The 27,924-nt window shown below is 37.7% G+C and overlaps 1 protein-coding gene across 1 annotated transcript in view; it reads left to right on the top strand.

Moving 5' to 3' along the window:
• CERKL (CERK like autophagy regulator) overlaps positions 1–27,924 on the top strand; it is a 108,812-nt gene that overhangs the window by 77,578 nt on the left and 3,310 nt on the right. The window contains exons 3-11 of the mRNA XM_036107916.2: positions 2,679–2,810; positions 10,896–10,959; positions 18,073–18,215; positions 23,142–23,216; positions 24,030–24,207; positions 24,290–24,349; positions 24,937–24,962; positions 25,058–25,166; positions 27,811–27,907. Of these exons, the coding sequence (XP_035963809.2) occupies positions 2,679–2,810; positions 10,896–10,959; positions 18,073–18,215; positions 23,142–23,216; positions 24,030–24,207; positions 24,290–24,349; positions 24,937–24,962; positions 25,058–25,166; positions 27,811–27,907 (884 nt within the window). The remainder of the gene's footprint in view (positions 1–2,678; positions 2,811–10,895; positions 10,960–18,072; positions 18,216–23,141; positions 23,217–24,029; positions 24,208–24,289; positions 24,350–24,936; positions 24,963–25,057; positions 25,167–27,810; positions 27,908–27,924) is intronic.

Here is a 27,924-nt window from a genome sequence, read left to right as displayed (position 1 = left end):
ACCATCCATCGCTGATTCTTGCCTGAATGCACTATTAATGGGTGAAAAGATTGATTTTCTAACTCTGTCATTTCTTCCATATTTATTAGTCGTCATTCTACCATAAGACAGAGTTTTTCCTTCTCCCCCTTAGTATGATACAGTCTTTACTCCATTTCATATTGTCCCCGGTTTGGCAGTAAGAGTTCCAAGATATTGGGTCTTTCATCAGGTTTTTTTTTTTTTTATAATATAAATGATATAAAAATAGTTAATAGAGGCACACAGAATAAAATGGGAATGAGAAGCCAGAGAGGTGAATTATGTTGGTGATTAGGGAAGTCTTTAGTGAGGAAGTGGTGTTGAAGTGAGCTTTAAAAAAGGTGGCAGAATTTGGGGCACCTGACTGGCTCAGTCCCTAGAGCATGCTGACTCTTGATCTTAGGGTTGTGAGTTCAAGCCCCATGTTGGGCACAGGGCCTACTTCATTAAAAAAAAAAAAAAAAATAGCAGAATTTTCACAGAAATGGTGGTAAGGTGGAGTAGAAAGAAAAACTGTCTGAGGGGCGCCTGGGTGGCTCAGCCGGTAAAGCATCTGCCTTGGCTCAGGTCATGATCCCAGGGTCCTGGGATCGAGCCCCGCATCGGGCTCCCTGCTCTGCAGGGAGCCTGCTTCTCCCTCTCCTCCCTGCTCATGCTGTCTCTCGCTATCTCTGTCTCTCTCTCTCAAATAAATAAAATATTAAAAACAAAAACAAAACTGTCTGAGAAGGAGAGCCTGGCATATCTGGTATTTGGCAGGTTATTCAGTAGTTCCAGAGCATGATGGGGAAGCAGAAATGGAACAGAAAAACCTCTGCACTGACTGAGCTTCCTACTAGTCTCTGCTTAGAATTTCCTCTCCTGCCCTGCTCCTGCCGACTGGCTAAGGGGGGTGGGGGGTAAGAGGAGGTGTGAGGAAGGAGGGAATTCTAAGTAGTGAAAACCACAGGAGCCGAAAGCCCTGCTCAAATACTCCCTTTTCCTGATCCCTAGTGAGAATTAACCAGCCTCTTTTGATACACTCCCAAGGTGATTGGTGCCTCTCCGTTACCAAGTCTATTTTGTGCTGTTTCTATGTGTTGGATTCATCTTCCTCCTTTAAAACACAAGCCACATGTTAATCGCTTTGCTCCAGTACTCAGCACAAATGCTCAATAAATGTTTGTGGAATATACGTGAGAGAGGAAGAGGGGAGGATAGGTTGGAGTTGGTTGGGGAAGGGCTCTGAGTGTCATTTTAAGGGGTTCAGGCTGGGCCACAGGCAGTGGGGAGCCCTGGCCACTCTTGGATGGTGCGGGCCCGATGGAGGTGTGATGCGGAGGTCAGGGAACGTGAACAGAGAGATGCCGAGATGTGCGCAGGGGCCTGGGAGGAGCCGGAGTGCGACCGCCAGGAAGGACAGAATGGAAGGCATGGAAACAGTGTTACCATCTCATGAATCTGGGCACTTGTTTGAATGGAGGAATTGGAAGGACAAAAGGAACTGAGCAAGGTGTTGAGATTTTTAAGACTGGGTGATAAGGAGACTGCCAGAGGCCTAATAACAAGCAAAATAACAAGCACAGGGACAAGGACAGACGCTCTAGGCCGTTCCGCATGGTCCTATCTTTTCCTCATCCAGCACTCTCCCTGGATTCAAAACTGTGTGTGCTCTTGAAGGATGGTATTCTATCAAATATGATGAGAAATTAAATATTGTCTCTGCTTGAGGCACAAAAACCGACGTTGGTGGAATGGATTTTTTTCCATTTGGCTTTAGGAATGGTTTTATTAAAAGCAGATGCTAGTAACTATTTTTTTAACCTTGAAACATGGCCCTATGACAGCAGCTTACCTTGAAAGAAATGGTCGTTAGCGTTCTTTTCGCTCCTCTGTCCCTCTTACACCTTCGTAACAGAAAATTTGCTTTGCACCTGCTCCAATTGGGTTCTAAGTGATAAGCATCTTGCAAGCCCAGAAAATTGTAGTATCAAATCACAGCCCCAACTGTGAGGCAGCACTCTCATCGAATCCCCGCTGAGAGGCTTTCTTTCCCAATTCCCCAGGGAAGAGTCCTTTCTCCCCTGGCCCCTTTTTCAGGCTTGAACTTCAACCTAACCCTCTTTTTAGCTCCCAGCACGCATTGCTCTGGGTGCTGGCCCTGACCCAGCCCTATGTACTCTGCTCCACCCTGGGCCCATCCACAGGTCAGGCCTGGGTAGCCCTGGGGTCACTGGAGAGCCCAATTCTAATAATAAGCATATTTATCTTAGGAGAGGCAATAAACCTTTATGTTCTTTGCAGCTTATTGCTTTTTTTCCCCCCATAAATAAATGCTAATGGAACAGTTGATATATTATCTATCGTTTGGTAAATATACATGAACATTGCCTAATAATATTCACAAAGTTGCTTTCATCCACATTTTCTTTCGTAAATGAAATGCTTTGTTTTAAGTCGTGATTTAAGAGGGATATACCTATTTAACTGCTAGGAAAATGTAAATGTTTTAAAATACTGCCATGTTTGGGAATACTCTTATAAGAATTTTAAATAAAAACAGCAAATACTATTTAAATAGATGTGTAACATTCTAACTGGACTTAGTGTATGGTTTTAAAGGGAAAGAAAAAAATGCTGATGAAGATTGTATAACTTTATCTTTGTCTTCCTCTTAGGTTTTTCAAATAGACCAAAGTCATTAAAAGTAATTCTCAACCCCCAAAGCCACAAAAAAGAAGCTACCCAGGTCTATTATGAGAAGGTTGAACCACTGTTGAGGATTGCAGGAATAAAGACTGATGTTACAAGTAAGTCATTTTCAGGATATAATTTTGCCATTAAAAAATCATACTTCAAGGGGCACCTGGGTGGCTCAGTCATTAAGCCTCTGCCTTTGGCTCAGGTCATGATCCCAGGGTCCTGCTCAGTGGGAAGCCTGCTTCTCCCTCTCCCACTCCCCCTGCTTGTGTTCCTGCTCTCGCTATCTCTCTCTCTGTCAAATAAATAAATAAAATCTTTTAAAAAAAAATCATACTTAAGGAAACAAAACAATCTATTTGTTCTTAAGCCACATTGAGGAAACTACCTATAATCTCTAAAGCTTTTTTATGTGCTTCCATAACCTACTATAGCCAACTCCAGGATTATCACTTAAGTTTTTTTCTTCATTGTGTTATTTTTATTAGAATGTCAGTATTTTCTTTAGACCTTTTTTCAGACTTTAAAAATTATTAGGAATCATTTCAAAGGGAGCTGTACATTTTTTGATATCTTCATTGAGATGTTGGCTATTTACACATTATTTCTGCAGTTTGGCAAGCAATTGATTTTTGCTCACTTAAATGTTTGATGTCTTTCCATGGAAATCCTTCATTAGGTGGTTTTTGTTCTGACTCTGACCCCTGCTGGTTAGGTCAAAACTAAGCATGTAACTGCTGGTTTAGATGAATTCAGAGAAGCCAGTAGCTTAAATTCATTGTCTTAAATAAGAAAGGTGCTTACGTTTGTGTTGAGAAAATAGAAATTTGCCATTGCTAAAGTTAATAGAAAGATTAGCAAAATTCTTTTCAGTTTTTTTGAATTTGGTGACCAAATTCCTTTGTTTCCTTTGACACTGATTTTTCCCATGGGGGGTGGACTGAGAAGGAGGGTTGATGCTATCAAAAATCACAACCCCAGTTTGTCTGATTTTATTCCTATGTAGCTCACTAACACACAGTGCAAATTTGTAGTAAATTTAAATGATGAAGACTATTGCATAATAAGCCTGAGCTGAAGGCAGAGCCTTAACCTACTGAGCCACCCAAGCACCCCTAAAATTTTTTTCTTAACAAAAAGGTCAGCCATCCCAAAATGCATCTATTACAATGGAGGTTCAAGAGAAACTACCGTGAAAAATTCAGGAGGAATTTCTGACTAAAATAAAATTGTAAGTGAGAAGTTAATCTTGTACCTTTGTGGCTTTTGGCTTACTTAGAGGTAATTTGAAAGGAAAAGAAACAATTCATATCTATCATTCCTCCCCTCTGAAGATTTTCAAAGATTGGTGGGGGAAAAGAGTTTGAAGTTCTTATTAGGATGAGACCATTAAAAGTTGAATAAACTTATTGGAAAACTTAATAACATTATTTTGTTTCATTGATTTAATATCCAGGACAGTTTTGTGTAGATACTACTATATATCTTTCAGGTCAGGAAACGCTTGTAGAATGCTTCGTGTTGAGCACTACGCAGAATGCGAGATGAATAAGTTATAGTACCTGCTCTTGTGTGCATTTTAGTTTATTGGGGATTCAAATAAATGTAATTGGGATGTATATACAAGAACTCTGGTATCTCAGAGGGTGATATTTTGATCAGAGGACTCAAAAGTATTTGAACTAGACCGTTTTGGAGAGTCAGAGGCAAACGTGGTTTTCTGTGCATCAGCAGAAGAATAGTAAGGGAAGGAAGGCAAGCTTGCAAGCACATACAAGTGGGGTGTGTATGTGTGTGTGTGTGTAACCCATAATATCTTTGGAATTCTTTAATTTGCTTTGACTTCCTTAGTTTTGACTTCATCTTAAATTTGATCCTTTCCATCATCATAAAATTGTTGCCAGTGGATTAGATCTTTCTTCATTCAAATCAAGTGGGATAGGGAGAGATGTGTGTATGTGGGAGATCCAACATGTTTTAATACTGAGCAAGGATTAAAATTTTCTCCTGTCAGTTTGACTGTCTTATAATGTGTGCCCAATCTGGAGCAATCACTCTCTTAAGACCCTTCCCATAGGCTGGAATTAGGACCCCCTTTTCCTGAAGGCTGAATACCTGAACTGAATCTGGGTTCTATTAGGGAGAAAATAAAAAAGGCCGAAGTGGCTTCTGGGAAGGCTCCCAACTATGTACACTAGAGGAAGTCTAAATCCAGATTCCAGATTGATGTTTATGCAGCACTCAGTAGTTTACTCATCATGTATTGATCCAAAGTGGGTGTCAATTTTTTTTATCATAGCTTTGTCATCTGTTTTGGCAGAGATGATTCTGCCAAGGGAATAGGGATTAGGAAGGAAGAGACAGAGCTTAGAAGAAAGACTGGTGCATGAAGAAACCTGATGGAAGGCAGAGGAAATGATAAGAATGTGCTTGCTTTTTTTGTATTGAAGAGTTTTATGTCCTAGGACTCCTTCCCCCCCCCAAATTTGTAAATATTATTGAATATTATATTTAGTTTAACAAAAAATTAGAACATTTCATAAAACAAATTTAGAATTTTCTTATATATTTGTGCAGAATGGCTAATTATTATCTGCCTAACACTCCTCCTACAGGCAAAATTATAAAAACTGCATCTTTTGCATATAAAACCATTTTAGTATGTATATTAGCTAAATATATTTTAAAAGTTTGTTATTTTGTGCAAAGGACTGAACAAACACGGGGATACTTGAAAAGCTTTAGAATCTTCCTTACACTTCCACAGTGTAGTTTTGTAGTTTGAAACTACCTTGTATATCATGAAGTGCCATAGAAAGATGGTCATAATGTTGGGCCTGTCTGTTTCATAAATTATGTAATAGATTCAATTCACACCTTGAAAGAAAAAATATATGAAAGAGTAAAGCAGAAAGGTACATATTTTCTGCATGTCCAGTGTGACCATTATTTTAACATATCTTGTATGCATTGCTGAGTCTAATGGAATATAAATTACATAATAAATTCTACATGATGATAAATTCACTAGGAGATAGTGCTTAGATAAATGAGGCAGGATTTGAATAATTCTAGCTAGATATGTACATTTTAAAGGATTTTTTCCATAAGTTTCTTTTAAAAGTGAATAACAAAATTAATAGTTGGACTAAAAAATGGGCAGAGGATCTGAAAAGCCATTTTCCCAAAGAAGACATACAGATAGCCAAGCTGGTGCATGCAAAGGTGCTCAACATCACTAATCATCAGGGAAATGCCAATCAAAACCACAGTGAAATACATTACCTCATATCTGTTGGAATGGCTATTATCAAAAAGACAAGTGTTGGTGAGGATGTGGAGAGAAGGGAACCCTTGTGCACGGTTGGTGGGAAGTAAGTTGGTGCAGCCACTGTGGAAAAAGTATAGAGGTTCCTCAAATATTTAAAAATACCATGTGATCCAGCAATTCCACTCTGGGTATTTAGCCAAAGGAGAAAAAAAACATTAAGTCAAAAAGATAGCTGCACTCCCATGTTCATTGCAGCACGATTTACGATAGCCAAGACATGGAAGCAACCTAAGTGTCCATCAGTGGATGAATGGAAAAGAAAATGTGGTGTGTGTGTGTGTGTGTGTGTGTGTGTGTGTGTAGACACACACACAATGGAATATTATCTGGTCATTAAAAAGAAGGAACTCTTGACGTTTGTAACAACATGAATGGACCTTGAGGGCATTTTGCTAAGTGAAATATGTCAGAGAAAGATAAATTACCATCTGATCTCACTTATATGTGGAATCATAAAAAAAAAACAAAAACAAAAACAAACCCAACTGAACACATAGGTATAGAGATCAGATTATTGGTTGCCAGAGGTGGGAGGTGGGGAATGGGAGAAATGAGTGTAGGGTGTCAGAAGGTATAAACTTCCAGTTAAAAAAAAAAAAAAAATCACCACATTAATAAAAATATACTTTTCCTTTTGGTTACTGCTGACCCCCTAACTACTTCTGAATATAGATCAGCGTCTTTTGAAATACTTGAGCTGAAGTTGCTTCCCAGTTCTGCTACCATCACCAGTGCAGTATCTTATTTAATGATGGTATCAGAAAAACTTCTGGAAGAACTTAGAACGGGATTATTTTTTTCTAATAACTTGTTGGCATATGAATCGAAAAAGAGCATGAATGGTAAGCCCAAGCTGGCCTTTGATACCATTTCTTTATCTTTCTCCCCATAAAGAGCAGACTTTAGGAATTACATTGTTAAAGGTATGAGAGTGTTTGAGAGATCGTAGATTCATAGGATAATTCATAGAATAATAAAGTGAAAAAAGGCAACAGAGAAATCAATCTGGAAATAACTTTAGAGGGCATTGAGCTTAATTTCCCCCCTGTGGTGGAGTGTAGGTGTGGCCCTACTCATGGATGGACTCTCAGCCTCTGCTTGGGTACCCTGTGTCAGTATCTGCCATTACTGGATAATACTGCTAGTCATTCTTGAGCTTACGGTCACTATGCCTTGTGTGTATTAGAAAAGGCGCCTTTTTTGTGCTAACATATAAAGGTGCCCTTCTTTCTGGGCTGATTTTGCCCAAGGCCACCAGCATGTAAGGTAGGTATACTGGCTAGATTGCAAACGTATCTGCCCCTTTGGCCAAATGCCTTGTGCAAGGCATGAACTGCAGGCAGAACTTGCAAGTTGACTTTGCCTCCTTGTAATTTTTAGAGTCAATGTTCTCTTTTGTAGTAATACAAAATAAATGTGTCCCATCTTGTGTATAAGAGTCATTAAAATATTTGAAACAGATAATATGTCTGTCCTTGATCTCTCTTGTTCATGATAGGCAATTTCATCTCCTTCAGTCAATTTTTTTTGTTAACAAAGCTGCTAGACCTTATCATACTCACCATCATTATCATGGTCAAAGACACTTCTCTGAATTTAGCCTTGATCTCTGCCAACTCAGGGCTCATGGGAGTGCCTAGTCACCAGATAATTTTTACGTCCTATCTGGCCCTTGTGGAATTGTCAGTAAAGTGGAGTTTGTTGTCACTTTTTTTTTTTTTTTCCTCCTTCTAGAGTCATGAGTTTAACTTACGACACTTTTACCAAATCTCCTCTTGGAATTTTTTTCTCTTTGGCTCTCTGTTTCTACTTAAAGCCTTCCCTCCCTGTGAATGCCTCTTGTTATTCCTGATCTTGCGCAGCAGAAAGCTAGGCAATTTGATAAATTTGAGTCACAAAAGATGCTGGTAGGCTGGGGCATTATTTCTTTCCAATTTGACCACTTTAATAAAAATCTGGAGAGTACCTGTTCATGCATCATATCCAGCTAAAGAGAGATTTCTGAGTGAAAGTTTCTTTTTGTTATTCCTTAAATAATTGTGGATGTATATGGTGAATCCTGTTTCTAATACTCAGATGTCCGGGGGTTAGAGCTTTGTCTCTGGTGACAGTGAGGACTCATCAGTGGAGGTTACGTAGAAAAAGGATAGGATCAAATACGTGAGAAAATCATTTCGGGGAGAGTGGGATAAAGGTTGGAGGCAGACTGGGGAAGAGACTATTGTAATATCCACATTAAAAAAATACTAGTGGCTGGACCATGGACATTGGCTTGGGATGGGATACTATAGCAACAAAGACCAAAACAACTGGTCTTGACCTTGGGTAGCAAGGAGGAGATGATGGAACACAAAGAACAATATATTTGAGAGGCAATTTGAAGGTGGAAATGACAGATTCCATTTGGAGCTGACTAAGTCAGAAGTACCTATAGGACAGGAGAGAAAATGCCATCTCAGTATCTTATCCCGTTGTAGAATTTTATCACCAGCCCAAGAAATGTTTCTTTAAGTCCAAGTCTCATCTGATTTTACTTCAGCCTGTTTCCTCATCAACATTCAGCATTAACCTCAAGACATTACTTCCCTCCAATCTCGTCGTCTTGAGGAAGTAATACATAAATTGAAGGTTAGGGTGGGTGGGGGAATCCCAGCACTGAGACCTGAGTTCAAAGCCTTGCAAAGAATGGAATCTCCAAATTTCCTGAATAGAAGGGGCATAGGGTGTCATTCTCATCAGAAAAGGAAAGCAAGTGAAAGAAAAGGCTAGTAACCTTTTGAAACTGCATTTGTTTATCAGTCTACTCCATATGTTTATTTGGAATGGGATGATTTGAATCTGGCTCTTTGTGACTCCAGGGCCCATAATATTATGTCTAAATACATCAATTTCTTCTACTGTATCTGAATAGTAGTCCAGATTATTCTCTATCCTTTTTCCCTATGTTATGTTTCTTTGTAATCACTTATTGCTACTTCATATCATGTATTCATGTTTTAAAATTAGTGTCTAGTTTCTGCCTCCAGAATATGAGCTCCCTGATGCCAAAGACTTCATTCCTTTTGTTCATTTTCCTAATATATTGTGATCAAGTTTCTTTCATCTTTTCCTCTTTGTTCCAGGTCACTATATTTTTCTAACTTTTCCAATGTTATTTTAAAAATTACTCTTCTTTGAGGTGCCTGGGTGGCTCAGTCGTTAAGTGTCTGCCTTCGGCTCAGGTCATGATCCCAGGGTCCTGGGATTGAGCCCCACATCGGGCTTCCTGCTCAGCCGGGAGCCTACTTCTCCCTCTCCCACTCCCCCTGCTTGTGTTCCCTCTCTAGCTCTCTCTCTCTCTGTCAAATAAGTAAGTAAAATCTTTTAAAAAAATTACTCTTCTTGGATAATTTGCATCAACATATCGTCAAATTCCACCTGCAAGATCAAAGAAATAGAATATTATTTAAAATTTTTTCCTGAACAAAAAGATAGCATTTAGCCATAACCTAATTTAAAGCTAATTTCATATTGGATTTGAAAAGCTTTACCAAAGTAAGCTTTAGCATAAAAGCAAGATTTGATAAACTGATGCTCAGCATAAATATTTCTTCATAATGTCATTATGTATTTTCAGTGTGTGTATGTATATAACATTTTATTTTGTATTCTTAGGGTTGCAACTACTAGCTGAGGTTATAAATGATCAACACAATCATTTATGATAACCTTCCAAGTTTATTAATATTAATATTTTATACTTAGTTTTCTCATAGCCTTCTTCTGATTAGAATTCAATATAGAGAAGTTTTATTCATGTGAATGTTAACAGCATTTGAATAAACTGGGGGAGAATTACAATGTAATGCTGCTGGATACAGAGTGATTCTTTTAGACACCAAGACTAATAATTCTTAACAATATCTAAAAACATTGTAGGAAAAGCTTGAACCATGCCGGCACCAGGGACAGACAGGCATGAAAGATTAATGTAATCTTGCATATAATGATGCACATTCTTACACAAAAAATCCATCTGCAATGTCATGTCAGTCCGCAGAAATCTTTGATGGGCGGATACAGCTGGGCTGTCTCTTCTGGCAGCGCTGCCCCAGAAAATGCTAAATGTGGTGGGGATGCTTGGTGCCATCTGCAGCGTGCCAGTTTATCCTGTCTCCACTGGCATTTACAGTAGTGCGTAGGGCGTCACGACTGTAGAGACAGCGATAGGGAGTGACAGGTTCATTTCCTCAGAGGCTCCGGCTCTGGTGGGTCCGTGCCACCTTCCTCCGCGGCTTTGGGCCTGTTATCATTGGTGTTGGCTTTGCTTCATTATTTTCCCATCCAGCTCCTTCTCTTTTTAGTCTAGCAGTTCCAGATACACATTCTTCTAGTATGTAAATCTTACACTAACCTTTCAACTAATTTATTCATGTAAGGTTGCCAAAGCGATTTAACATTGACTATTTGATGCCAGCTAATATGCCTTATTTTCAAAATACTGCTGCTCTTCAGCTTCTGATTTAAAGGAAATGTGTCTTCTTTATAATATCAGGAAGGGAACACTGAACAGACAGGCACCAAGATAAATGATCTAACTGCTGTGTGTGGGATAGCCCCACATGACTTACGTAGTTGGAACAAATATATGACCCTCTTTTACATAAAGCTATAAAACACATCAGGAAAGTAACCCTTAATCCTCTTTCCCATGATTAAAATATAAATATTCAAGGATGAATGTTGTTTTATGACCTGACCATATGTTTATGATATTATTTTGCCAAACTAAGTGAAAGAGTGTAGATCTGTTTAAAACTGTGTGATCTGTGTAGTTGTTTAAAACTTTCACCTGTTTTTGTTTTTGGTTTTTGTTTTTAAATAGTAACAGAATATGAAGGGCATGCTTTGGCACTGCTGAAGGATTGTGAACTCCAGGAATTTGATGGGTAGGTTATATTATCAATCTGTATGTGTCACATGGCTTATGTTCTGAAATGTTTTCATGAGTTTTTAACCACATATTTGGGACTTATAAATATTTCAATATTTGTGGTGTATGTAATTAGACTATTGCATTCATATCTATGTAATAACAATTAATGATGACAATATGGCATGGTCCTCTACCTCTCAGGATCAGGCATAGGAAAACAAAAGGAGAAATATATAAGTACTGGGAAATCAAGGAGGACCACGTTTTACTGACCTAATGTGCATATATTTGGAACTGTAGTCCTTAATTCTTGGCTTTAACCATGTATCTAGAAAAGCACTGATGGAAGGTCATATGGTATAACTGTATTGTGATCCTCTTTTGCAAATTTGTTGATAATGTTAATAGATACCCACTGGTTCATTTGGCTGTAATTGCGGATAAATATTTTATACATACAAATATATTGGGATGCCTGGGTGGCTCAGTCAGTTAAGCATCTGCCTTCAGCTCAGGTTGTTATCTCAGGGTCCTGGGATCCAGCCCTATGTCAGGTGCCCTGCTCAGCGGGGAGTCTGCTTCTCCCTCTCCCTCTGCCCCTTAGCCCCGCTTTTGCACTCAATCTCTCTCTCTCTCTCAAATGAATAAATCTTTTAAAATATATAATTTTCAGTATAAATAAAAGGGGCACCTGGGTGGCTCAATCGTTAAGCGTCTGCCTTCGGCTCAGGTCGTGATCCCGGGGTCCTGGGATTGAGCCCCGCATTGGGCTCCCTGCTCGGTGGAAAGCCTGCTTCTCTCTCTCCCACTCCCCCTGCTTGTGTTCCCTCTCTCTGTGTCTCTCTCTGTCAAATAAATAAAATTTTTAAAAAAAGATGCTAATTTTAATTCTTTTATAATTTAGTGGCTACCAATTAAGTGTGCTCTCCAGAGTAGGCATTGGGAACTGTCATTTGCTATACATTGCTGGAGTGTGTAGAAATTGTTCACTGTCATGCAAACATTAGAAATGAGGCAAGTGACATACTTTAATAACCATTTTTTTAAAAAGTAGGCAAATCAATTTGCTAAAGTGGTGGATTGATGTGTTAGACAAAAACATTTTAGGGAAGATTTTTTACAAGGGTTGATTTTTCAGGGTTTTAAAAGGTGGCAAAAACGTGAATTATCTGTGTCACATGGTGGTGAGCAGGAAACAAAATATAATATCGGGAAGGACAGTTGTGTCCTTGAACTGTAGAGTGAAAGGCTTTGCTCTTCCCAAAGAACTATTAGGATATTTTAGGAAGGAAAGTGATGCAATCAAAATGGGGCATTATCAGGGTTGCTTTTCCAGAAATGCTTAATATTTTTTGATAAGAAGCAATATTAGAGGATGAAGAAGAAAGTTTGATAAGTAAAACAGTTTTCAAAAAAGAATTTGAGAGGAGCAAATCTAGATGGCGACATTATATGAATATTGAGGATGAAGAGTATGGGGTAGGAGATTACTTAAGAGCTTTATACTTAAAGCTAGACAGATTGACTAACAGGCTACGTTTGGCAAATTATCTTGCAAGTATACAATTTAAGAAAAGTAATTGGGGGAATCATGCCCACCAGCTACCGCCTTAATACACTGCATAGTCCTGAAACACGGCTTGTGAGTATACAAGTGTGGCTGTATTGCAAATAAGTCCTTTCTTCAAAGCATGATTATATAAATAACGAGGGTAACAGATATCAGAGATACTAGATCTGGTCTTGCCCATCAGCATTTTGGAAGTGTTCCATCAAATGTGCTATGTACAAATAAATTCCATTGGTAATTATACTATGTAAGGATCAGGAAGAATTTTGCAGAGGAGTGCCTGGGTGGCTCAGTCAGTTAAGCCTCTGCCTTCAGCTCAGGTCATGATCCCGGGGTCCTGGGATTGAGCCCCATATTGGGCTACTTGCTCAGCGGGGAGCCTGCTTCTCCCTCTACCTCTGCCCCTCCTCTCTGCTTGTGATTTCTCTCTCTCTCTCTCAAATAAATAAATAAATAAATAAATAAATAAGATCTTTAAAAAAAAATTTTGCTGAATGACAAAGGACTCAAGTGCAGGATAGTAATTTTTTTTCTCTAACTGAATATACTTAATTCTTGTTTATTTCACATGGCAGGTGTTGTTATTTAACAGTGTGGCCCTAAAAGTTATGCATATCTTTTAGTTATTATCCACATTTTTTTAACCACATAGTTTGACCTAACTACTCTATGACTTAAGTTCAGTGATTTAATGGTTTCTGAATTCCACAGCATGCTGATTTATTTAGGACTTATAATAATTTAAAATTTCTATTGAAAATCATCTATTTTCTTTTTTTTTTTTTTTTTTTTTTTTAAGATTTTATTTATTTGACAGAGAGAGACACAGTGAGAGAGGGAACACAAGCAGGGGGAGTGGGAGAGGGAGAAGCAGGCTTCCCGCGGAGCAGGGAGCCCGATGTGGGGCTCGATCCCAGGACCCTGGGATCACGACCTGAGCGGAAGGCAGACGCTTAACGACTGAGCCACCCAGGTGCCCCGAAAATCATCTATTTACTAAGATTCCTTCAATATCTCATTTATTTTCATGGGCCTAGTTTTTCCACTGGGACCTGGGAAAATTTAGTAAAATGGTCATTTTAAGTCACTCCACTTAGAATTACATGGATTAGGTATATGAAGAGAACAATGGAAACATAGTTTCTTTAGACACTTTAAGAGAACAATTCTTTGCATGAATTTTGTTTTGTTTTTAGATTCCACATATGTGGGAAATCATTGTATTTATCTTTCTCTAACTTACTTCACTTAGTGTAATACTCTTTAGGTCCTTCCATGTTCTTGCAAATGGCAAGATAAAAGAACAGATTGGTGGTTGCTGGAGGGGAGGAGGATTGGGGATGGGTGAAATGGGTGAGGGAGATCAAGAGGTACAGACTTCCAGTTATAAATAAGTCAGGGGGATATAATGTACAGCATGAAGATTATAGTCAATAACAGTGTATTGCATATTTGAAAGTTGCTAATAGAGACCCTGAAAATTCTCATCACAAGAAAATAATTTTCTTGTAACTTTGTATGAAGATGGCTGGTAATTAGACTTATTGTGAAGATCACTTGCAATGCACATAAATAACGAATCATTGTTATTAACCTGACACTCACAGAATGTTATATGTCAAATATACTTCAATCAAAAAGAAAGAACAATTCTCTAACAAGTGGAAGCATTTGAAAATGTAATGCACTCTGTTTGTGAGTTCCCTGTTTCTGAACTTGTTCAAAGAGTGGCTATTGGAGCACTTCTTGAGAAATAGGTACAAATGATTTAAGGTGGGGATAAGCTACCCCCAAGATTCTATGGTCTTTTGATGAGAGAGGGGATTCCTTCAAGAACTTGAGCCTGAAGCATTTCTGCCTAATTCAAGTGAAGCTATTGATAGGGTGTGGCTAGAAAATCACCTAAAGGTTTTTAGACACAGACCAGAGAGTTTAAGATCCAAGAAATATTCTGTGTGTACTATTTAATAAAGCAAAATGGTTTGGTAAATAATGTTTAAGAAATGTTACTTGCTAAGATTTTGGAATTTTTAACAAGTTACATATGTTTCTATGAAGACCCACTATGACAAAGCTAACAGGAACACATCTATCAGTCCTCAAGACTGCTGTTGTGCATCTCCTGTGTATTCTAGCAAACACTCTGAGATCCATTGCTCAAACTTGTAGGAGTGTCACTTTTTATTTGCCCCCATTTTTACTATGCATAGAGAGAAAGTTTTGTAAAGGCAAAGAAAAGAGTACTATCAGGTGCATAGACTTGGAAGCAGCAACAGTTGAATTTACAAGTGTGAACGTGGTTAAGCTATAGTTCTTATGCAGTAATAAATATACTAATATTTTCCTATTTTTCAGAGTTTTTATTTGAACTGGTTGAATTACACAGTTTTTCTCTTCTTTTTTAAATTTCACCATGAGCTAAACCCATACTGATTTAGACATTATTTGACTAACATTGACATTTGATCACATCGACCATGATATCTCTATACTAAGGTATTTTTTAAAAAGTACCTCTTTTCAGAAAAGAAAAAGTTTAAATCAAAACCTAGTAACCTATTAAACATCTCAAAGATGATACTGGTTTGTAGATGAAGATACGCTCATTTAAAAATTATATAAAGAGGGGCGCCTGGGTGGCTCAGTTGGTTGGGCGACTGCCTTCGGCTCAGGTCATGATCCTGGAGTCCCGGGATCGAGTCCCACATCGGGCTCCCTGCTCAGCGGGGGGTCTGCTTCTCCCTCTGACCCTCCTCCCTCTCATGCTCTCTGTCTCTCATTGTCTCTCTCGCAAATAAATAAAAAATCTTAAAAAAAAAAAAAAAAAAAAATTATATAAAGAGAACTTTTATGAAGAGAAATAAGGTATCAGCCTCTGGTTGTACTTTTCCAGACAGAATCATTGTATTTGGGGTCATGGAAAGAAGGAGTTTACTTTTTCTGAAAATATAAGAGGTACCACATGCAAAGGATTAGTTACTCTAAGGTTTATGTTTAGGGTAACTCTTAAGTGTGGTTAAATTAACACATTATAGAAGGTTGTGGGTGGGTGTTTGCTTTGCCTTTTCTTGTAATGTCCAGACTCTTGTGATATGTTTGCGTTAAATATATCCCCAAGGTTGAGTAACTAGTATTCCTGGAGGTGATCTTAATGATATAGTAGTTATCAACATATATTTTTTTCTTAACACATTTAATTCCACATTGATTCTACTGGTAAACTGATTTTCGAAACAATAAACCTCTCGTAAGGTGATTTTCATTAGGTTTCACGTATAGGAAAGGATTATAATACGTGGAATAGTAGTAGGGCAGTCTCTAAGGCTGAATTATGACGTTTCAAATCTTCCTTCTGTTACTTATTATGTAATGACCTTGGAAAAGTTATTTAATCTTTCTATGCCTTAGTTTCTTAATTTGAAATTGAAGGTAAAAGTATCTATTGCATATGGTTATTGTCCATATTAAATGTCCAAATTAAATGAGTTAATACATGGAGGGTGCTGAGAACAGTGCTTGGTACATAGTAATTATTCACTAAATGTTACTTTATTGTTGTAATTATCATTTGTTAAAGTTTCAAAATGTAACATAGAATGTGTTATGACAAAAGTTCAAAGGCAGAGTATGTTCACAGAAGAGCCATCCCTGTCAATTCTAGAGATGAGTTAACATGTACAAGATGCTATAACTGGATGCAGGATCCCAGGGTCAGATGCTGCCATACTAAATGGAAAAGTCAGGTTCTTCTGTGCTAAGTTAGATGTTTTGTTGGATGACTTCATGTGCTCCTTTTAGATCACACACACCTCAACAGGTAGAAAGGGCATGAATCTCATAGTTATAATTAAGTTCATAGAATGTTGGCAAATTTCCGAGATCTTTGAAATCCTATTAGACAAGGTTCACGGCAAACCGTGGTTTCTCCCTTTATAAAGATGAGGCTAATGCCTACTTCATAGAATTCTGAGGATTTAATAGAAAAGAACTAGCATATTTTTTGACATAAAGTCAACCCTCAGTAGATAGAATCACTTTTTTTTTTCTGAATCAGTGACCACATGATGAACCCCTAGAATCCTTTCAGACATAAAATAATACCCCTAGCCAAAAATGACCTGGGTCATATACCACGTCCTGGAGTCTCTGATAACTAGGGTGGACCTGGACCTGCCAGGCTGTGTGTAGTCATAGGGCTGAACCTCAGCTATGGGCAGGGGCTGGAAGGCTGAGAGCAAGGTGTGGGGGAGTTGATGAACCCTCAGTCTCTGGATTCACCAACATCTAGAGCTTCTTAAACTTAAGGAACCATTTAAAATCTGGTGACCAGGGCACCTGGGTGGTGCAGTCAGTTGAGCGTCCGACTGTTGGTTTGGCTCAGGTCTGATCTCAGGGTCCTGAGATCGAGCTCCACCTCAGGCTCTGTGCTGAGCATGGAGTCTGCTTGAGTTTCTCTCCCTCTTCCTTTACCCCTTCCTCCTGTGTGCGCACGCTCTTTCTCTCAAAAAGATAAATAAATCTTTAAATAAATAAAACCTCCTGCTCATGGTCCATAGGCTGTTTTGTTTGGCACGTAAAGGTTTTAAATATATTGAATGCTAGTTGATAATGTTGACAGATTAGGAGACTCACTCAAAAATCAGAATCTATGGCTTCTCTAGAAAAATCAAAGGATGAAAAATCTCTAGAAAAATCTGGACATGCCTCCCAGATGATGTGAGTGGGCTGAACTGAGAATCTGTCCCTCCTTTAGACTCAGTGTGCTCTTCCATTTTTGCTGGGCCCTTAGAGGTGAGTTATGACACCTGCTTTCAATAACACAAACTCTTCCTCCTTTTGGATAAATTAATGTGATTTTGCTACTTAAGATTATTTTACATCTTTTAAATACAAATAATTATGAAACAAATTTCTGAAATCTTATATGTTACTTTCATGAATTTCTACCACCACCTCTGCTATAGTCTACTTACCATGAGGTCTTAAAAAAATTATTAGCAGTACTGACTAGGGTCAAAAGGGTAGTAACAATAATTTAAAAAAGTGCCATCTAGCAGTAACGTCCAAAAGATAAAAAACAGTTCAGGTTTTCAATTACTATATTTATATACTAATGATAAATAGCTTCTTAAAGTTTCATATTTTACATGACTTTTACAGTTGTCTGTCTTTTCAGAGCTATATTGAAAATTAGCACTTGGTTAAATGAATTGCACATGACTGTTAACATAAAATGAGAAGAATATACTTTTGGATATTAACAGAGCAAAATGCAGGTTTGATGTAATTAACATGGTCAAATGTTCTAATGTCTCTTAACCCACTTAAAAATATTTTGTCTATGGGGTCATCGTGTGGGTATTATATCTGCAAAGTAAACTTTACCAGTGCAGTGCTAGAGCCTTCTTACTCATTGACACTTAAACTAAAATGTTGGAAGGTGCGTTGTGAGTCACCACGCACGTGAATATATAAGGTTACTCTTTTGAAGTTGAGATTTCAGGAATTATTACCAATTATTTTAAAGTGTTGCATTCTTAATTTCTTGTTTTCTAGTGTCATCTGTGTTGGTGGAGACGGATCTGCCAGTGAAGCGGCCCATGCTTTGCTTCTCAGAGCCCAGAGGAATGCTGGGAAGGAAACAGGCAGCCCCCTCAACCCTGTCCGAGCGCAGCTTCCACTTGGGTTAATACCTGCAGGCAAGCAGGGGGCCATGGATTTGCTAAATGGAACCTCTCCTCCTCTATTTCTCTGTTTCCCTTCCTAACCTAGACAGTGTAACACAGAGCTAAATGCACAGACTTTGAATCTGAAAGACCCAAGCTCGTCATCTCCACTATCGAATGGGACAAGTTATTTAATTACTTTGAGCCTCATTTTTCTAATCTGTAAAAAAGATACACATATATTCACCTCATTATAAGGTTATGGTAGTATTAGATGGTATATGTGGAGGATTTAATACATAGTTAAACAATCAACAAATGGGATAATTATTATCCTACCTTTCCCTATTAGGTCTAATGATCGCACAGCACCAGGTATGAAATTTCCCAACAGGGCCACTTGAGTCAAGCTGCTTACAATGTCATGTGAGGTAAAATGTGGAACTCTCATTATCAGAGTATAAATACATAACCTGTAGTTGAGAATGCCAAAAAGATTCATTCTCACTGCTGTAATTGCCAGCCGCTACAATAGAACATGACACAGTGAACGCTCCATAGCGTTTATTAAGTGAATGAACGTAAAGAAGACGTTAATAGAGCTAGTGCCACTTGAATTAGGCCTAAAATGGGTAGGATCTGGCCTGATGAGGATGAGTTATTTTCTTCATTGCAAAAATAATCAATGCCAAAGCAAAATCCAGGAGCTTGGAGAAATAGAAAATGGACCAAACCGTGTGGCTCCGGGACTCCACAAGGAGGGGTCGGAATTGTGTTTGATACACAGTAGGGAACAATGGGAGGTTGAGAGCAAGGGAACACCCTGCTGGGAGCCTTTGTAGAATTTGTGAGTAGGGGAAGGGAGGGGAAAGCGCTGGGAGCCTGGGAGAACAGCTAGAGCAGCCCTGGCTTCCAGAAGAGAGGGAAACATCTTTCACAAGTTTATCACGCTATGCCAGTCACTCCTCCCAAATTATTTAAACAAACGATAGTAATGGAAAGGGATTATATCTTTTCATTTGGAAAACCTCACACGATATTCTCTTTACCAGAAAAGCAGAAACAATGGTTGTTTCCTATGAAAATAGGAAATAATGTACCTGGTTAAAAAATTCAACATCCTATCCACTTGATAATCTCATTTAGTATGGATTTTAGTATATTTAGTATTGTTCATTGACAGAGAACAAAAGATATACAAATGCTCTTTTAGACTGTGAAGTCTTTAAAAAAAAAAGAATTTAAAAGGAGACACATATTTGGATGTATCCTAATAATTATAAAGCATATAGAGAAAAACCGTTGCTGATCTTTAAGCAGAAGAGAAGAAAATAACCTCAGCTGGGAAAAAAAAGATGCTGGCAAAGAGGGTCCAGCCACTTTGACCGTTCCGTGTCATCTTAGTGGCTCTGTCTATAATGGGGCTTTTCAGCCTTTCTTTCCATGCCAAGTGGATGTGCTTAGGTCACTTCCTCTTCACTAGTATACACACTCCCAAGGTCACTTATTAACTGCTGTGAATCACAAGTGAAAAGGTGGTTATCCTCACAGGGACGCATTTGACATAAAGTGAATAGTTAGCAAAACTGGTGGGCATGCTTACCTTTTTAATATGCCATTTGAATGCACTTCGCTTAGAAAATACAGCCTGTTGCCAAAATTGTGGTCATTGTATAGGAGTTCCAGCTTATGGATTCCATAAGGAAGGGGGGAGTCACGCGCGGGATGTACTAATAGGAGGACTCAAGGCCCCATCAGGGCTTTGATAGAGAACGGGAACAAGAGCAAGGCAGGAAGCTTCCGAGCTGCACACAGAAGGCAGTCTGCCTTTGAAGCCATTTGCCTCCTGGAGAGAGACACCCAGAGGGAGAGTGTTTAGTAAATTACTCCACTGAGCCAACAGACTAAGCCGCTGAATTATGGTCAGACTCAAATGGATCAGTTGTGGGGAAGCCTGTATTTGAACTGCTGGCCATTAGCGATGGTGTGTGTTGCCATGGGAACTGGTGCTAAGGAACTATACAGAGATTCCGATTAAAGGGGTGGGGGAAGGATAGAGGAAAAAGCCAGAGAGGACATTAAATAAAAAAGCAATCCAGTTGTTGTAAAACAAGGCTCAATCCACATACTGATGGCTGCGAACCATATATTCCTATAGCGTTCACATAAATAAATTCATGCTTTCCAATTAATTTGAGGAGAACAAAATATTGCCAAGGGACTGTTAATTTCTATGATATTTCAGGCAAAGAACCAAAGTGTAGGTGCAGTTTTCATGAGAATTTTAGATATGCTTGACTAGGAAGTCATTACATCACATTTATCTGTTTGGATGTGGGAGACATTAACGGCCTTATGAATATTCATGGTGTCTGGTTAATTAAGTTAATTGTTCTGCAGAAGTGCTTGCACTTCCAAGGACAATTTTTTTCCTTTTTTCTTTTTGCCGCCATAGTTTCTGCCTGGTACGTCCATCACTCATGCTTTACATGAACTGCTACTTCTGTCCTTATCCTCTTTGTATTTGGCACATTTTAGCAGGTCTGGGGAGCAAAGTTGCTGGTAGCTGTTAAGAAAAATAACTTTTCAGACTAATTAAAATGTTTACCTTGAGGTAGAACATTTATAGCTTTTGTGAGAATGCTAAAATTACATGGTTGTTATTTATGTGAGCAGCATGTTCTTTTGGCATGTAGACATCTTTTCAGATGGATCACATTTTGTTTTTGGAAATTGTACTCTGTCTTTTAGATTATCCAAACAAAAATACTGAGCAGTCTATAGTATTACCTTTTTATAAGCACTTTCCTCACAAACTTTCCTTTTTGATTCAGAGTGTAAAAAGCTGTTCTTCAGGACTAAGGAATAGGTTAATCAGACTAGAAAATGACAAATAATTTCGGTCATGCCTCTTTGCAAACTCTATGGAATTAAGAACAAGTTGTCAAGGTGCAAAGCCTGAGACATAAAAATTAAAAAAGTGATCTTTAGCAGTCTAAAAGGATTTGTGTTTGGGCATGCTTAGCATACTTCAAATGCAGAGGGAATAAATGGTCTTTATTTTCTTGAGTCATGATATGTGTCATTCTCTATTGCACATGACAACATTACATTATGTTCTTTAATAGCCTTTCTAGAGGAATGCTTTTATGGTCTATTCCTAATTAACCATGGTAATGGAGGAAATGTGTTTCATGGAGTACTGTAATCCATTGATAATCCTAAATATCTCACTCTAATTATGTGGCCTCCTCCAAAACCTTTACCATAAATCTGATTGGGAAGCAAAATAGGTTGATTTGTTTCCTCTCTTCCCTCCCACCCATTCCAGATTAATTAGCAGCAATTAGATGACCAAAGGGCAGGCTGTAGATGGTCAAAGGATAATTGGAAAGGCTTAGGTAATTGACTCCTGGGTAAAGATCCACTGAGTAACAGGTTTCTGGACCCCTCGTTCTTAAACCTTAGGGTGCATATGAGTCACCTTGAGACCTTGCTAAAGCATGGACACCTGGGCCTCACTTCCAGACCTTCTGTTTCCAGTCTTTGGAGGTGGGACCCAGATATTTGCCTTTTTAACGAGCTCCCAGATAATGTTGATGCTCCTGATCCCTAGACCATACATTCTAGATGAGTGCCTCTTCAAGTTACTGTTCATAAACGAAACCTGAGGATCTTATAAAATGCAGACTCTGATTCAGTAGGTCTGGAGTGGGACCCGAGAGTCAACATTTTAATAAGCACCCAGGTATTGTCCTAAGCACCAGGGTATTGTGGCTGGACAGTGGGCCATATTCTGAGTACCAAAGGTCAGAGCATCATTTGCCCTTTGATGAATCAGTTGAAACAGGGTTAACTAATTAGGGTTGAGATGGACTTTTCTTTGAATTGGTATTACTAGAGGTCTGGAAGTCATTAATATTAGTTAAGTCCCTTATGATGATTATTTTAATGACAGCCTTGGTTGAAAATGTCTGAATTGCCTCAGCTTCTTCAACTCAACAGCCCTAGAACACATCAGTGCAAGTGACACAAATCGAAGAGATCATGTATGACCACACAGGAATGTTCCCAATTAACAAATCCAGGGGGCTAACCTTCATGCTTTCATAGCTCCAGGCTGTTAACTGCTTTTCTTTCTTGTAATCTGTAATTCAAGAAAATTTGTAGCCTCTTAATTTTAAATCCTTTTAACCTCCTGGGAATGGCAAGGGTTAGTTGATATTTTCCTCTTCAAAAGAAGGCTTTTACCCCAAGATCTCAGAGACACATAAATGTTATAGAAGCCTGACTTGAGAGAACTCTTTTCTTCTGTAGGCTGGTGGCAAAAAATCCATGTGGATCATAAATTATCCTAATCATTATGAAAATAAGAAATCTATAATGTCTCAAAACAGACTTTTATAGCATGTTAAATACCATGGAATTAAATATTTCTTTAGGATATCATTTGTCATATAAGAGGGAAATCCCCTCTTGGAAGAAAGCTTATCTCAAAGATTCATTAAAGGTATTTAGAAACTGTCTTTTGTACTTTACAGTGATTTTAGATTGTTACTATTTGGATTTTTATTTATATATTTATGCATTTGTCTCTGCTCTCCCAAGACAGCCTTAGTGCTGTTGGTGCTCATTTTGTGATAGAAGTTAGAAGCCCACTCATTGAAGTTGGAGTAGACTTTGATATAGCTAGTATATTTTAGTAGAAACTAGACAATGATGGAAAAAGCTGTGAGCAAGTAGATACTATAAACTATTTACTAATTTTAAGTTGTTTAAAGGCTAAACAGTGATTTGGCAACCATTTGATGTGAATCGAAGCTGTGAATGAACACTTACAAACTTCCATTAATTTTTTCATTTGAACATTACATAGTGATATCTGTAGAGTAAGAGCAAGTGCATAACTTGAAACCTAACACTACATTGATTTTACATGTTTTGAAATTGATTTGGCAGGCTCTACTAACGTACTGGCACACTCTCTTCATGGAATCCCTCACGTGGTAACTGCAACTTTGCACATTATAATGGGTAAGAATTCTTTCAAAGAAGTTCATGTTTTATAAGGAAGTTTGTTTTTTTATAAGGAAGCTTTTATATTTATATAACGTGATTTTATTTCTGTCAGACATATCTAAGGAAGGACAAGTTCTTTGTCTTTCAAAGCAGACAAATGTTTTACTGAAAACCAAAAGTCAATTAGGTGAAGCTTTACCATTTGGACTGCTTCCCTTTTCAGAGTCCAGGCACTATAAAGAGCAGAAAATGAAGTTTTACTATAATCTCGTGAGAAAAAAAAATCATCATGATGGTCAAGGTCACAATTTTACAATCAAGATAGTGAAAACCCATGCATCCTATTTAAGTATATCAGATACTATTGTTGGACTACATGAAGACTATAGGGCTGGGATGATGTTATTAAAAGAAAAACACAAAAAGAAAAAAAAAAGTACACCGCATAGCCACTCTAGAATTGTGATTATTCCAGTTGATGGAAGGTCTGTAAACTCAGATAAGTACAATGCAAAACTACTGTTAAATCTAAGTTTACTTTGCACATGTACTTCAACTTGACTTCCTTAACCATGTTTTAAATGAAATAACAATAAGCTGCAGTATTTACTCCTTTGTGTTTTTCTTCCTTAGTACCTGAAAAAGTTACAAATGGCAGCTGTAGTATTGTAGGTTAAGGGAGATGAAGAGAAAGCAAGGATATTTATCCTGGTGTGAAGTTGCCTGAGATCTTTTATAAGTAAATAAATAGGCTCTTCTTTGTTTGCCATTTTGACAACTTGCCCTACTCCTCTCACTGCTTGACTAATATCCAACATGATATTCAAGGGCACGTACAACCAGTTGATGTCTGCACTTTTAGCACCACTGGCAAGCTTCTTCGCTTTGGGTTCTCAGCCATGTTTGGCTTTGGTGGAAGAACTTTGGCCCTGGCAGAAAAAAATCGATGGATGTCACCCAACCAACGAAGGGATTTTGCGGTCCTGAAGGCTCTGGCAAAACTTAAGTAAGTTGTTTTTTTTCTTAAGCCAAAAATGTTGTATCTTAGAGTACATGAGTGTTAATAGCAAATTTTTCTGTATTTTTAGGCCTGAAGACTGTGAAATATCTTTTTTACCGTGTATCAGCTCTCACAGTTTACAAGAAAGGTAGGTAAAGAGCTCAAAGTGATGTAAACATCTCTATCTTTCTTTAAAGCATGGAACAGTTTGATATACACAATTTATTAGTCTTGTGATCTTTGGTTGTTTTTTGAAAATAGTAGCAAAGTATATAGAGTAGTGAAGTTCTAGTAGGCCGTGTAGTTTTACTTCTGTCTTCAGAAACAACGATTCACTCCATCCATCCATCCATCCATCCATCCATCCATTTATTCAACAGCCTGTTTATTGAATACTACATACCAGGCACTTTGGATACAACACTCAGCCGAAAAACAAACAAAACCCATGGTTTTTGCCCTCAGAATTTCAGTCTAGTGTGGAACACAAACATTACTCAAAGCCACACAAAGCAAATGTTCTAGTCTTTAAAAGAAATGGAAAATCATTGTTATGGATGATACCACCTTTAAATGAATCAGCACAGTATAGTGCAGTAATGGAATATACTCACATATTTTTACTTAGTGTATCTAATCTAAGAAAATATTTAACATATTAGGTTCTTGAAGTTTCTCAATTGAATAGACGTTATTTTTTGTGTGATGTGGTTTTCTTTGTGTTCTTACTTTTAGGAAGGCGGAAGGATCTCCCAAATCTGGTAAGCTTAAAAGTACCTCCTTGAGAACTGAGCCAGGCTCTGTTGACATTTTGCTCTGGTGAGGGAAAGTAACCAATCTCTTCCATTGCCTTTAGCCGGCAGTGACCAGTGGCAGACCATCCAGGGTCAGTTCTTGAATGTCAGCATTATGGCAATCCCTTGCCTGTGTTCAGTGGCACCTAGAGGCTTGGCACCTACCACCAGGTTAGTAAGTATTTTTATTGAATCACTGATACTTGTCTATAAACCAGTTTTTTTCTTTTAGAATACCTTGCTAACTTTTGGCTGGCTAGAATATTATCAACAGGTAGTGTCTTTTGGACTGCGATAATATTAGAGATCCTAAGGGACTTAGCATCAGAGTAGGCTGAGACCAACTGTTAAACTGGAAATGCTAGATGATCACTGATTTCATATTACTGAGGCTAAAATATTTCTTGGGTTTTATTAACATGATTTTATTGTGTCATTTTTTGCCTACTTTGCTTGCTTTATTTGTGTTTATTTACTGGTCATTGAAAACATTATATTTCTGGTATTTCTTATGACCATCTCTACTTTCAAACTGTAGAGCGGACATAAATATCCTCCGCATGAATAGCATGTACGTGGATATATTTAATACCTTTAGTCAAAGGAAGCTGAATTTCACTTATTTATATTTAGTATGAATAGTGGTACATATGAATCTGCTGCCCACATTTTCTTGAGACATTTTATATATCATTTTATCCACAAAAATATAAACCATCTCTTACACATTCTTTTCAAGCAGCTGTCCATTATTCATCTGAAAATCTTTCTCTCCCACTCCCATAGAGAGCATAGAAGAAAGGATCATGAATGTTGTGTAATATAGTCAAATCTAGATTTTCCCTGGAAGTGGAATGAAAGAATGACTTCTGTGCTGTGGCAATTTATAACGTAATTGCAATGATTAGTTTTGTCTTCCCCGCAAAATATTTAACCAGAATGATTAACAGCTGGCAAAGAGGATGGATTTAAAATTTTTTCCTTGGCAGTTGATATGAAGGTAACAAACAGAGAAATATCCAAAGTTAGAGAAGAAGAAAAACTATAAACTTGGGTATTCATAATCTGGACACCAGGGTCCTTATTATCTCTAGTAACTGGAAAGGAGTTATTTTGAAGGTTGTGTGATACAGAAATTGAGCTTAATTGTTTCCTGCCTATACCATCAGAAATCCTAGATAGCTATGTACCTCCCTAATGTAGTTTTCCCCGCTAAAAGTGAAAACCAGCTAGCTGACTAAAGGAGCAATGTTCTACAGGACTGGAGACAATACTTATCTAACCCTCCTTCATCTCTGACTCTCATGTTTGCTCAAGGACCTTCATGAGAGGTAGTCTGCTCTTCTGGGAGTGGATTCATGCCTCTCTCAATGCTGTCCCATACAGTTTTTAGCTCGCCTGGAATTCCATTGCTTATTCTCACTAGGTTTAATCAGTATTGATGAATTTTTCAGAGCATGACTAGTTAGAGATTTCCTTTGTGGACTGTAATTAAACACTCCTTCCTTTTCTTTCTTCTTTTCTTTTTTTTTTTTTTTGCAAATACCTTTACACCATGCCTTGGCTGACCAGAGGTAGTCAGAAATTTATCTTCAGAATGATTCAGGATCATTGCACAGGAGATTCAACTTCCAATTTTATTTTTTTCCCCCACAATAAAGTATAACTTAATTCAAAATACCTCAGTGAAAATTGCTGATAGAAATTATTGTTCTTTTCGGTATCCTAAGATTAAATGCATAATATAATAAAACATTTAGAATAGTGAAGGCACATAGGGTGTGTTTCAGTGACTAATAAGTATTGAAAAGGAGACATATGAAATGCTTTTCATGTTTGTGAAAAAGTAAGCAATTTTTTAAAAATAAAAACACAAGACAGTCCTCTGAATGTGTTGGCATGTTGAGTAAAATGAACATTGGACCCTGGGAATTAAGAGATCTGGTACCAGTGATCATTTTGTTTTTCTCTGTGTGCCTTTGAACAAATCACTTAAACTTGGGGTTTTCTTTTCCTTCTGTATAAACTAAGTGAATGACTGGATAATCACCAAGGCCCCTTACAAGCTCTAACCTGAGTTTCCATAAGATTTAAAGAGCTCTTTTTCATGTTGTTATTCTTGGAATAACTTTATATTTGCCTTGAAATCAAGCTAGAAATCATTTGCACATATTTCTGCAAACTGCCTTCTAAAGCTAGATGCATTTGTGAGTGGCTTTTTTGGCACTAAATCACATCTCTAAATTTGCAGTCTCTTATATTAAACTGAACAGTTATGCAAGATTAAAATGCTCAGTCATTTAACTGCACATGTGTGGTAACATTTGTCCCTTTTATCCATCCACGGACCCCTTTATTTTCCTATGTCACTTCGACCTGCCCATAAGTAAATATTTAAATATCATACTGTAGGTTTTTAGAAAGTGTTGAACAATTTGTTGTACCATTTGTATTTATTTGCTATTTTACACATGATTTCACATTTTGAATCCCTAAGTAAATACATTGGATTTTAAATGATGTCTTGATAGGTGTATAGGACGCATGATAGTTCATTTTCTAAAAAAGCCCTTAAAATAAGAACTTACAGAGAAGGAAGTCAGTTGCTTAATAAAACTAATTTGAAGGGCTGTGCCATTTAACACGGCAAGATAAGATTTAAGAATTTTAGGTAACTATAACTTGACGATGATTAATCTATCTTGCCTAAAACTTCTAGTAAACGTGATATTTGTTAGAAGGAATGATACAGAGTAATTTCTGTTGCAATCACTTAATAAACTTCTCAATGTCAAATACAAATATTTAATTCCAGATTAAATAATGGAAGCATGGCTCTTATCATTGCACGAAACACTTCTCGACCGGAATTTATAAAACACCTAAAAAGATACGCCAGTGTTAAAAATCAGGTATAGTAGATTATTTT

This window comes from Halichoerus grypus, chromosome 4 (assembly GCF_964656455.1).
Source record: "Halichoerus grypus chromosome 4, mHalGry1.hap1.1, whole genome shotgun sequence".
Taxonomy (NCBI): Eukaryota; Metazoa; Chordata; class Mammalia; order Carnivora; family Phocidae; genus Halichoerus; species Halichoerus grypus.
Note: the sequence above shows the minus strand (reverse complement) of the source record. Positions and strands in the feature narration are given on the sequence as shown.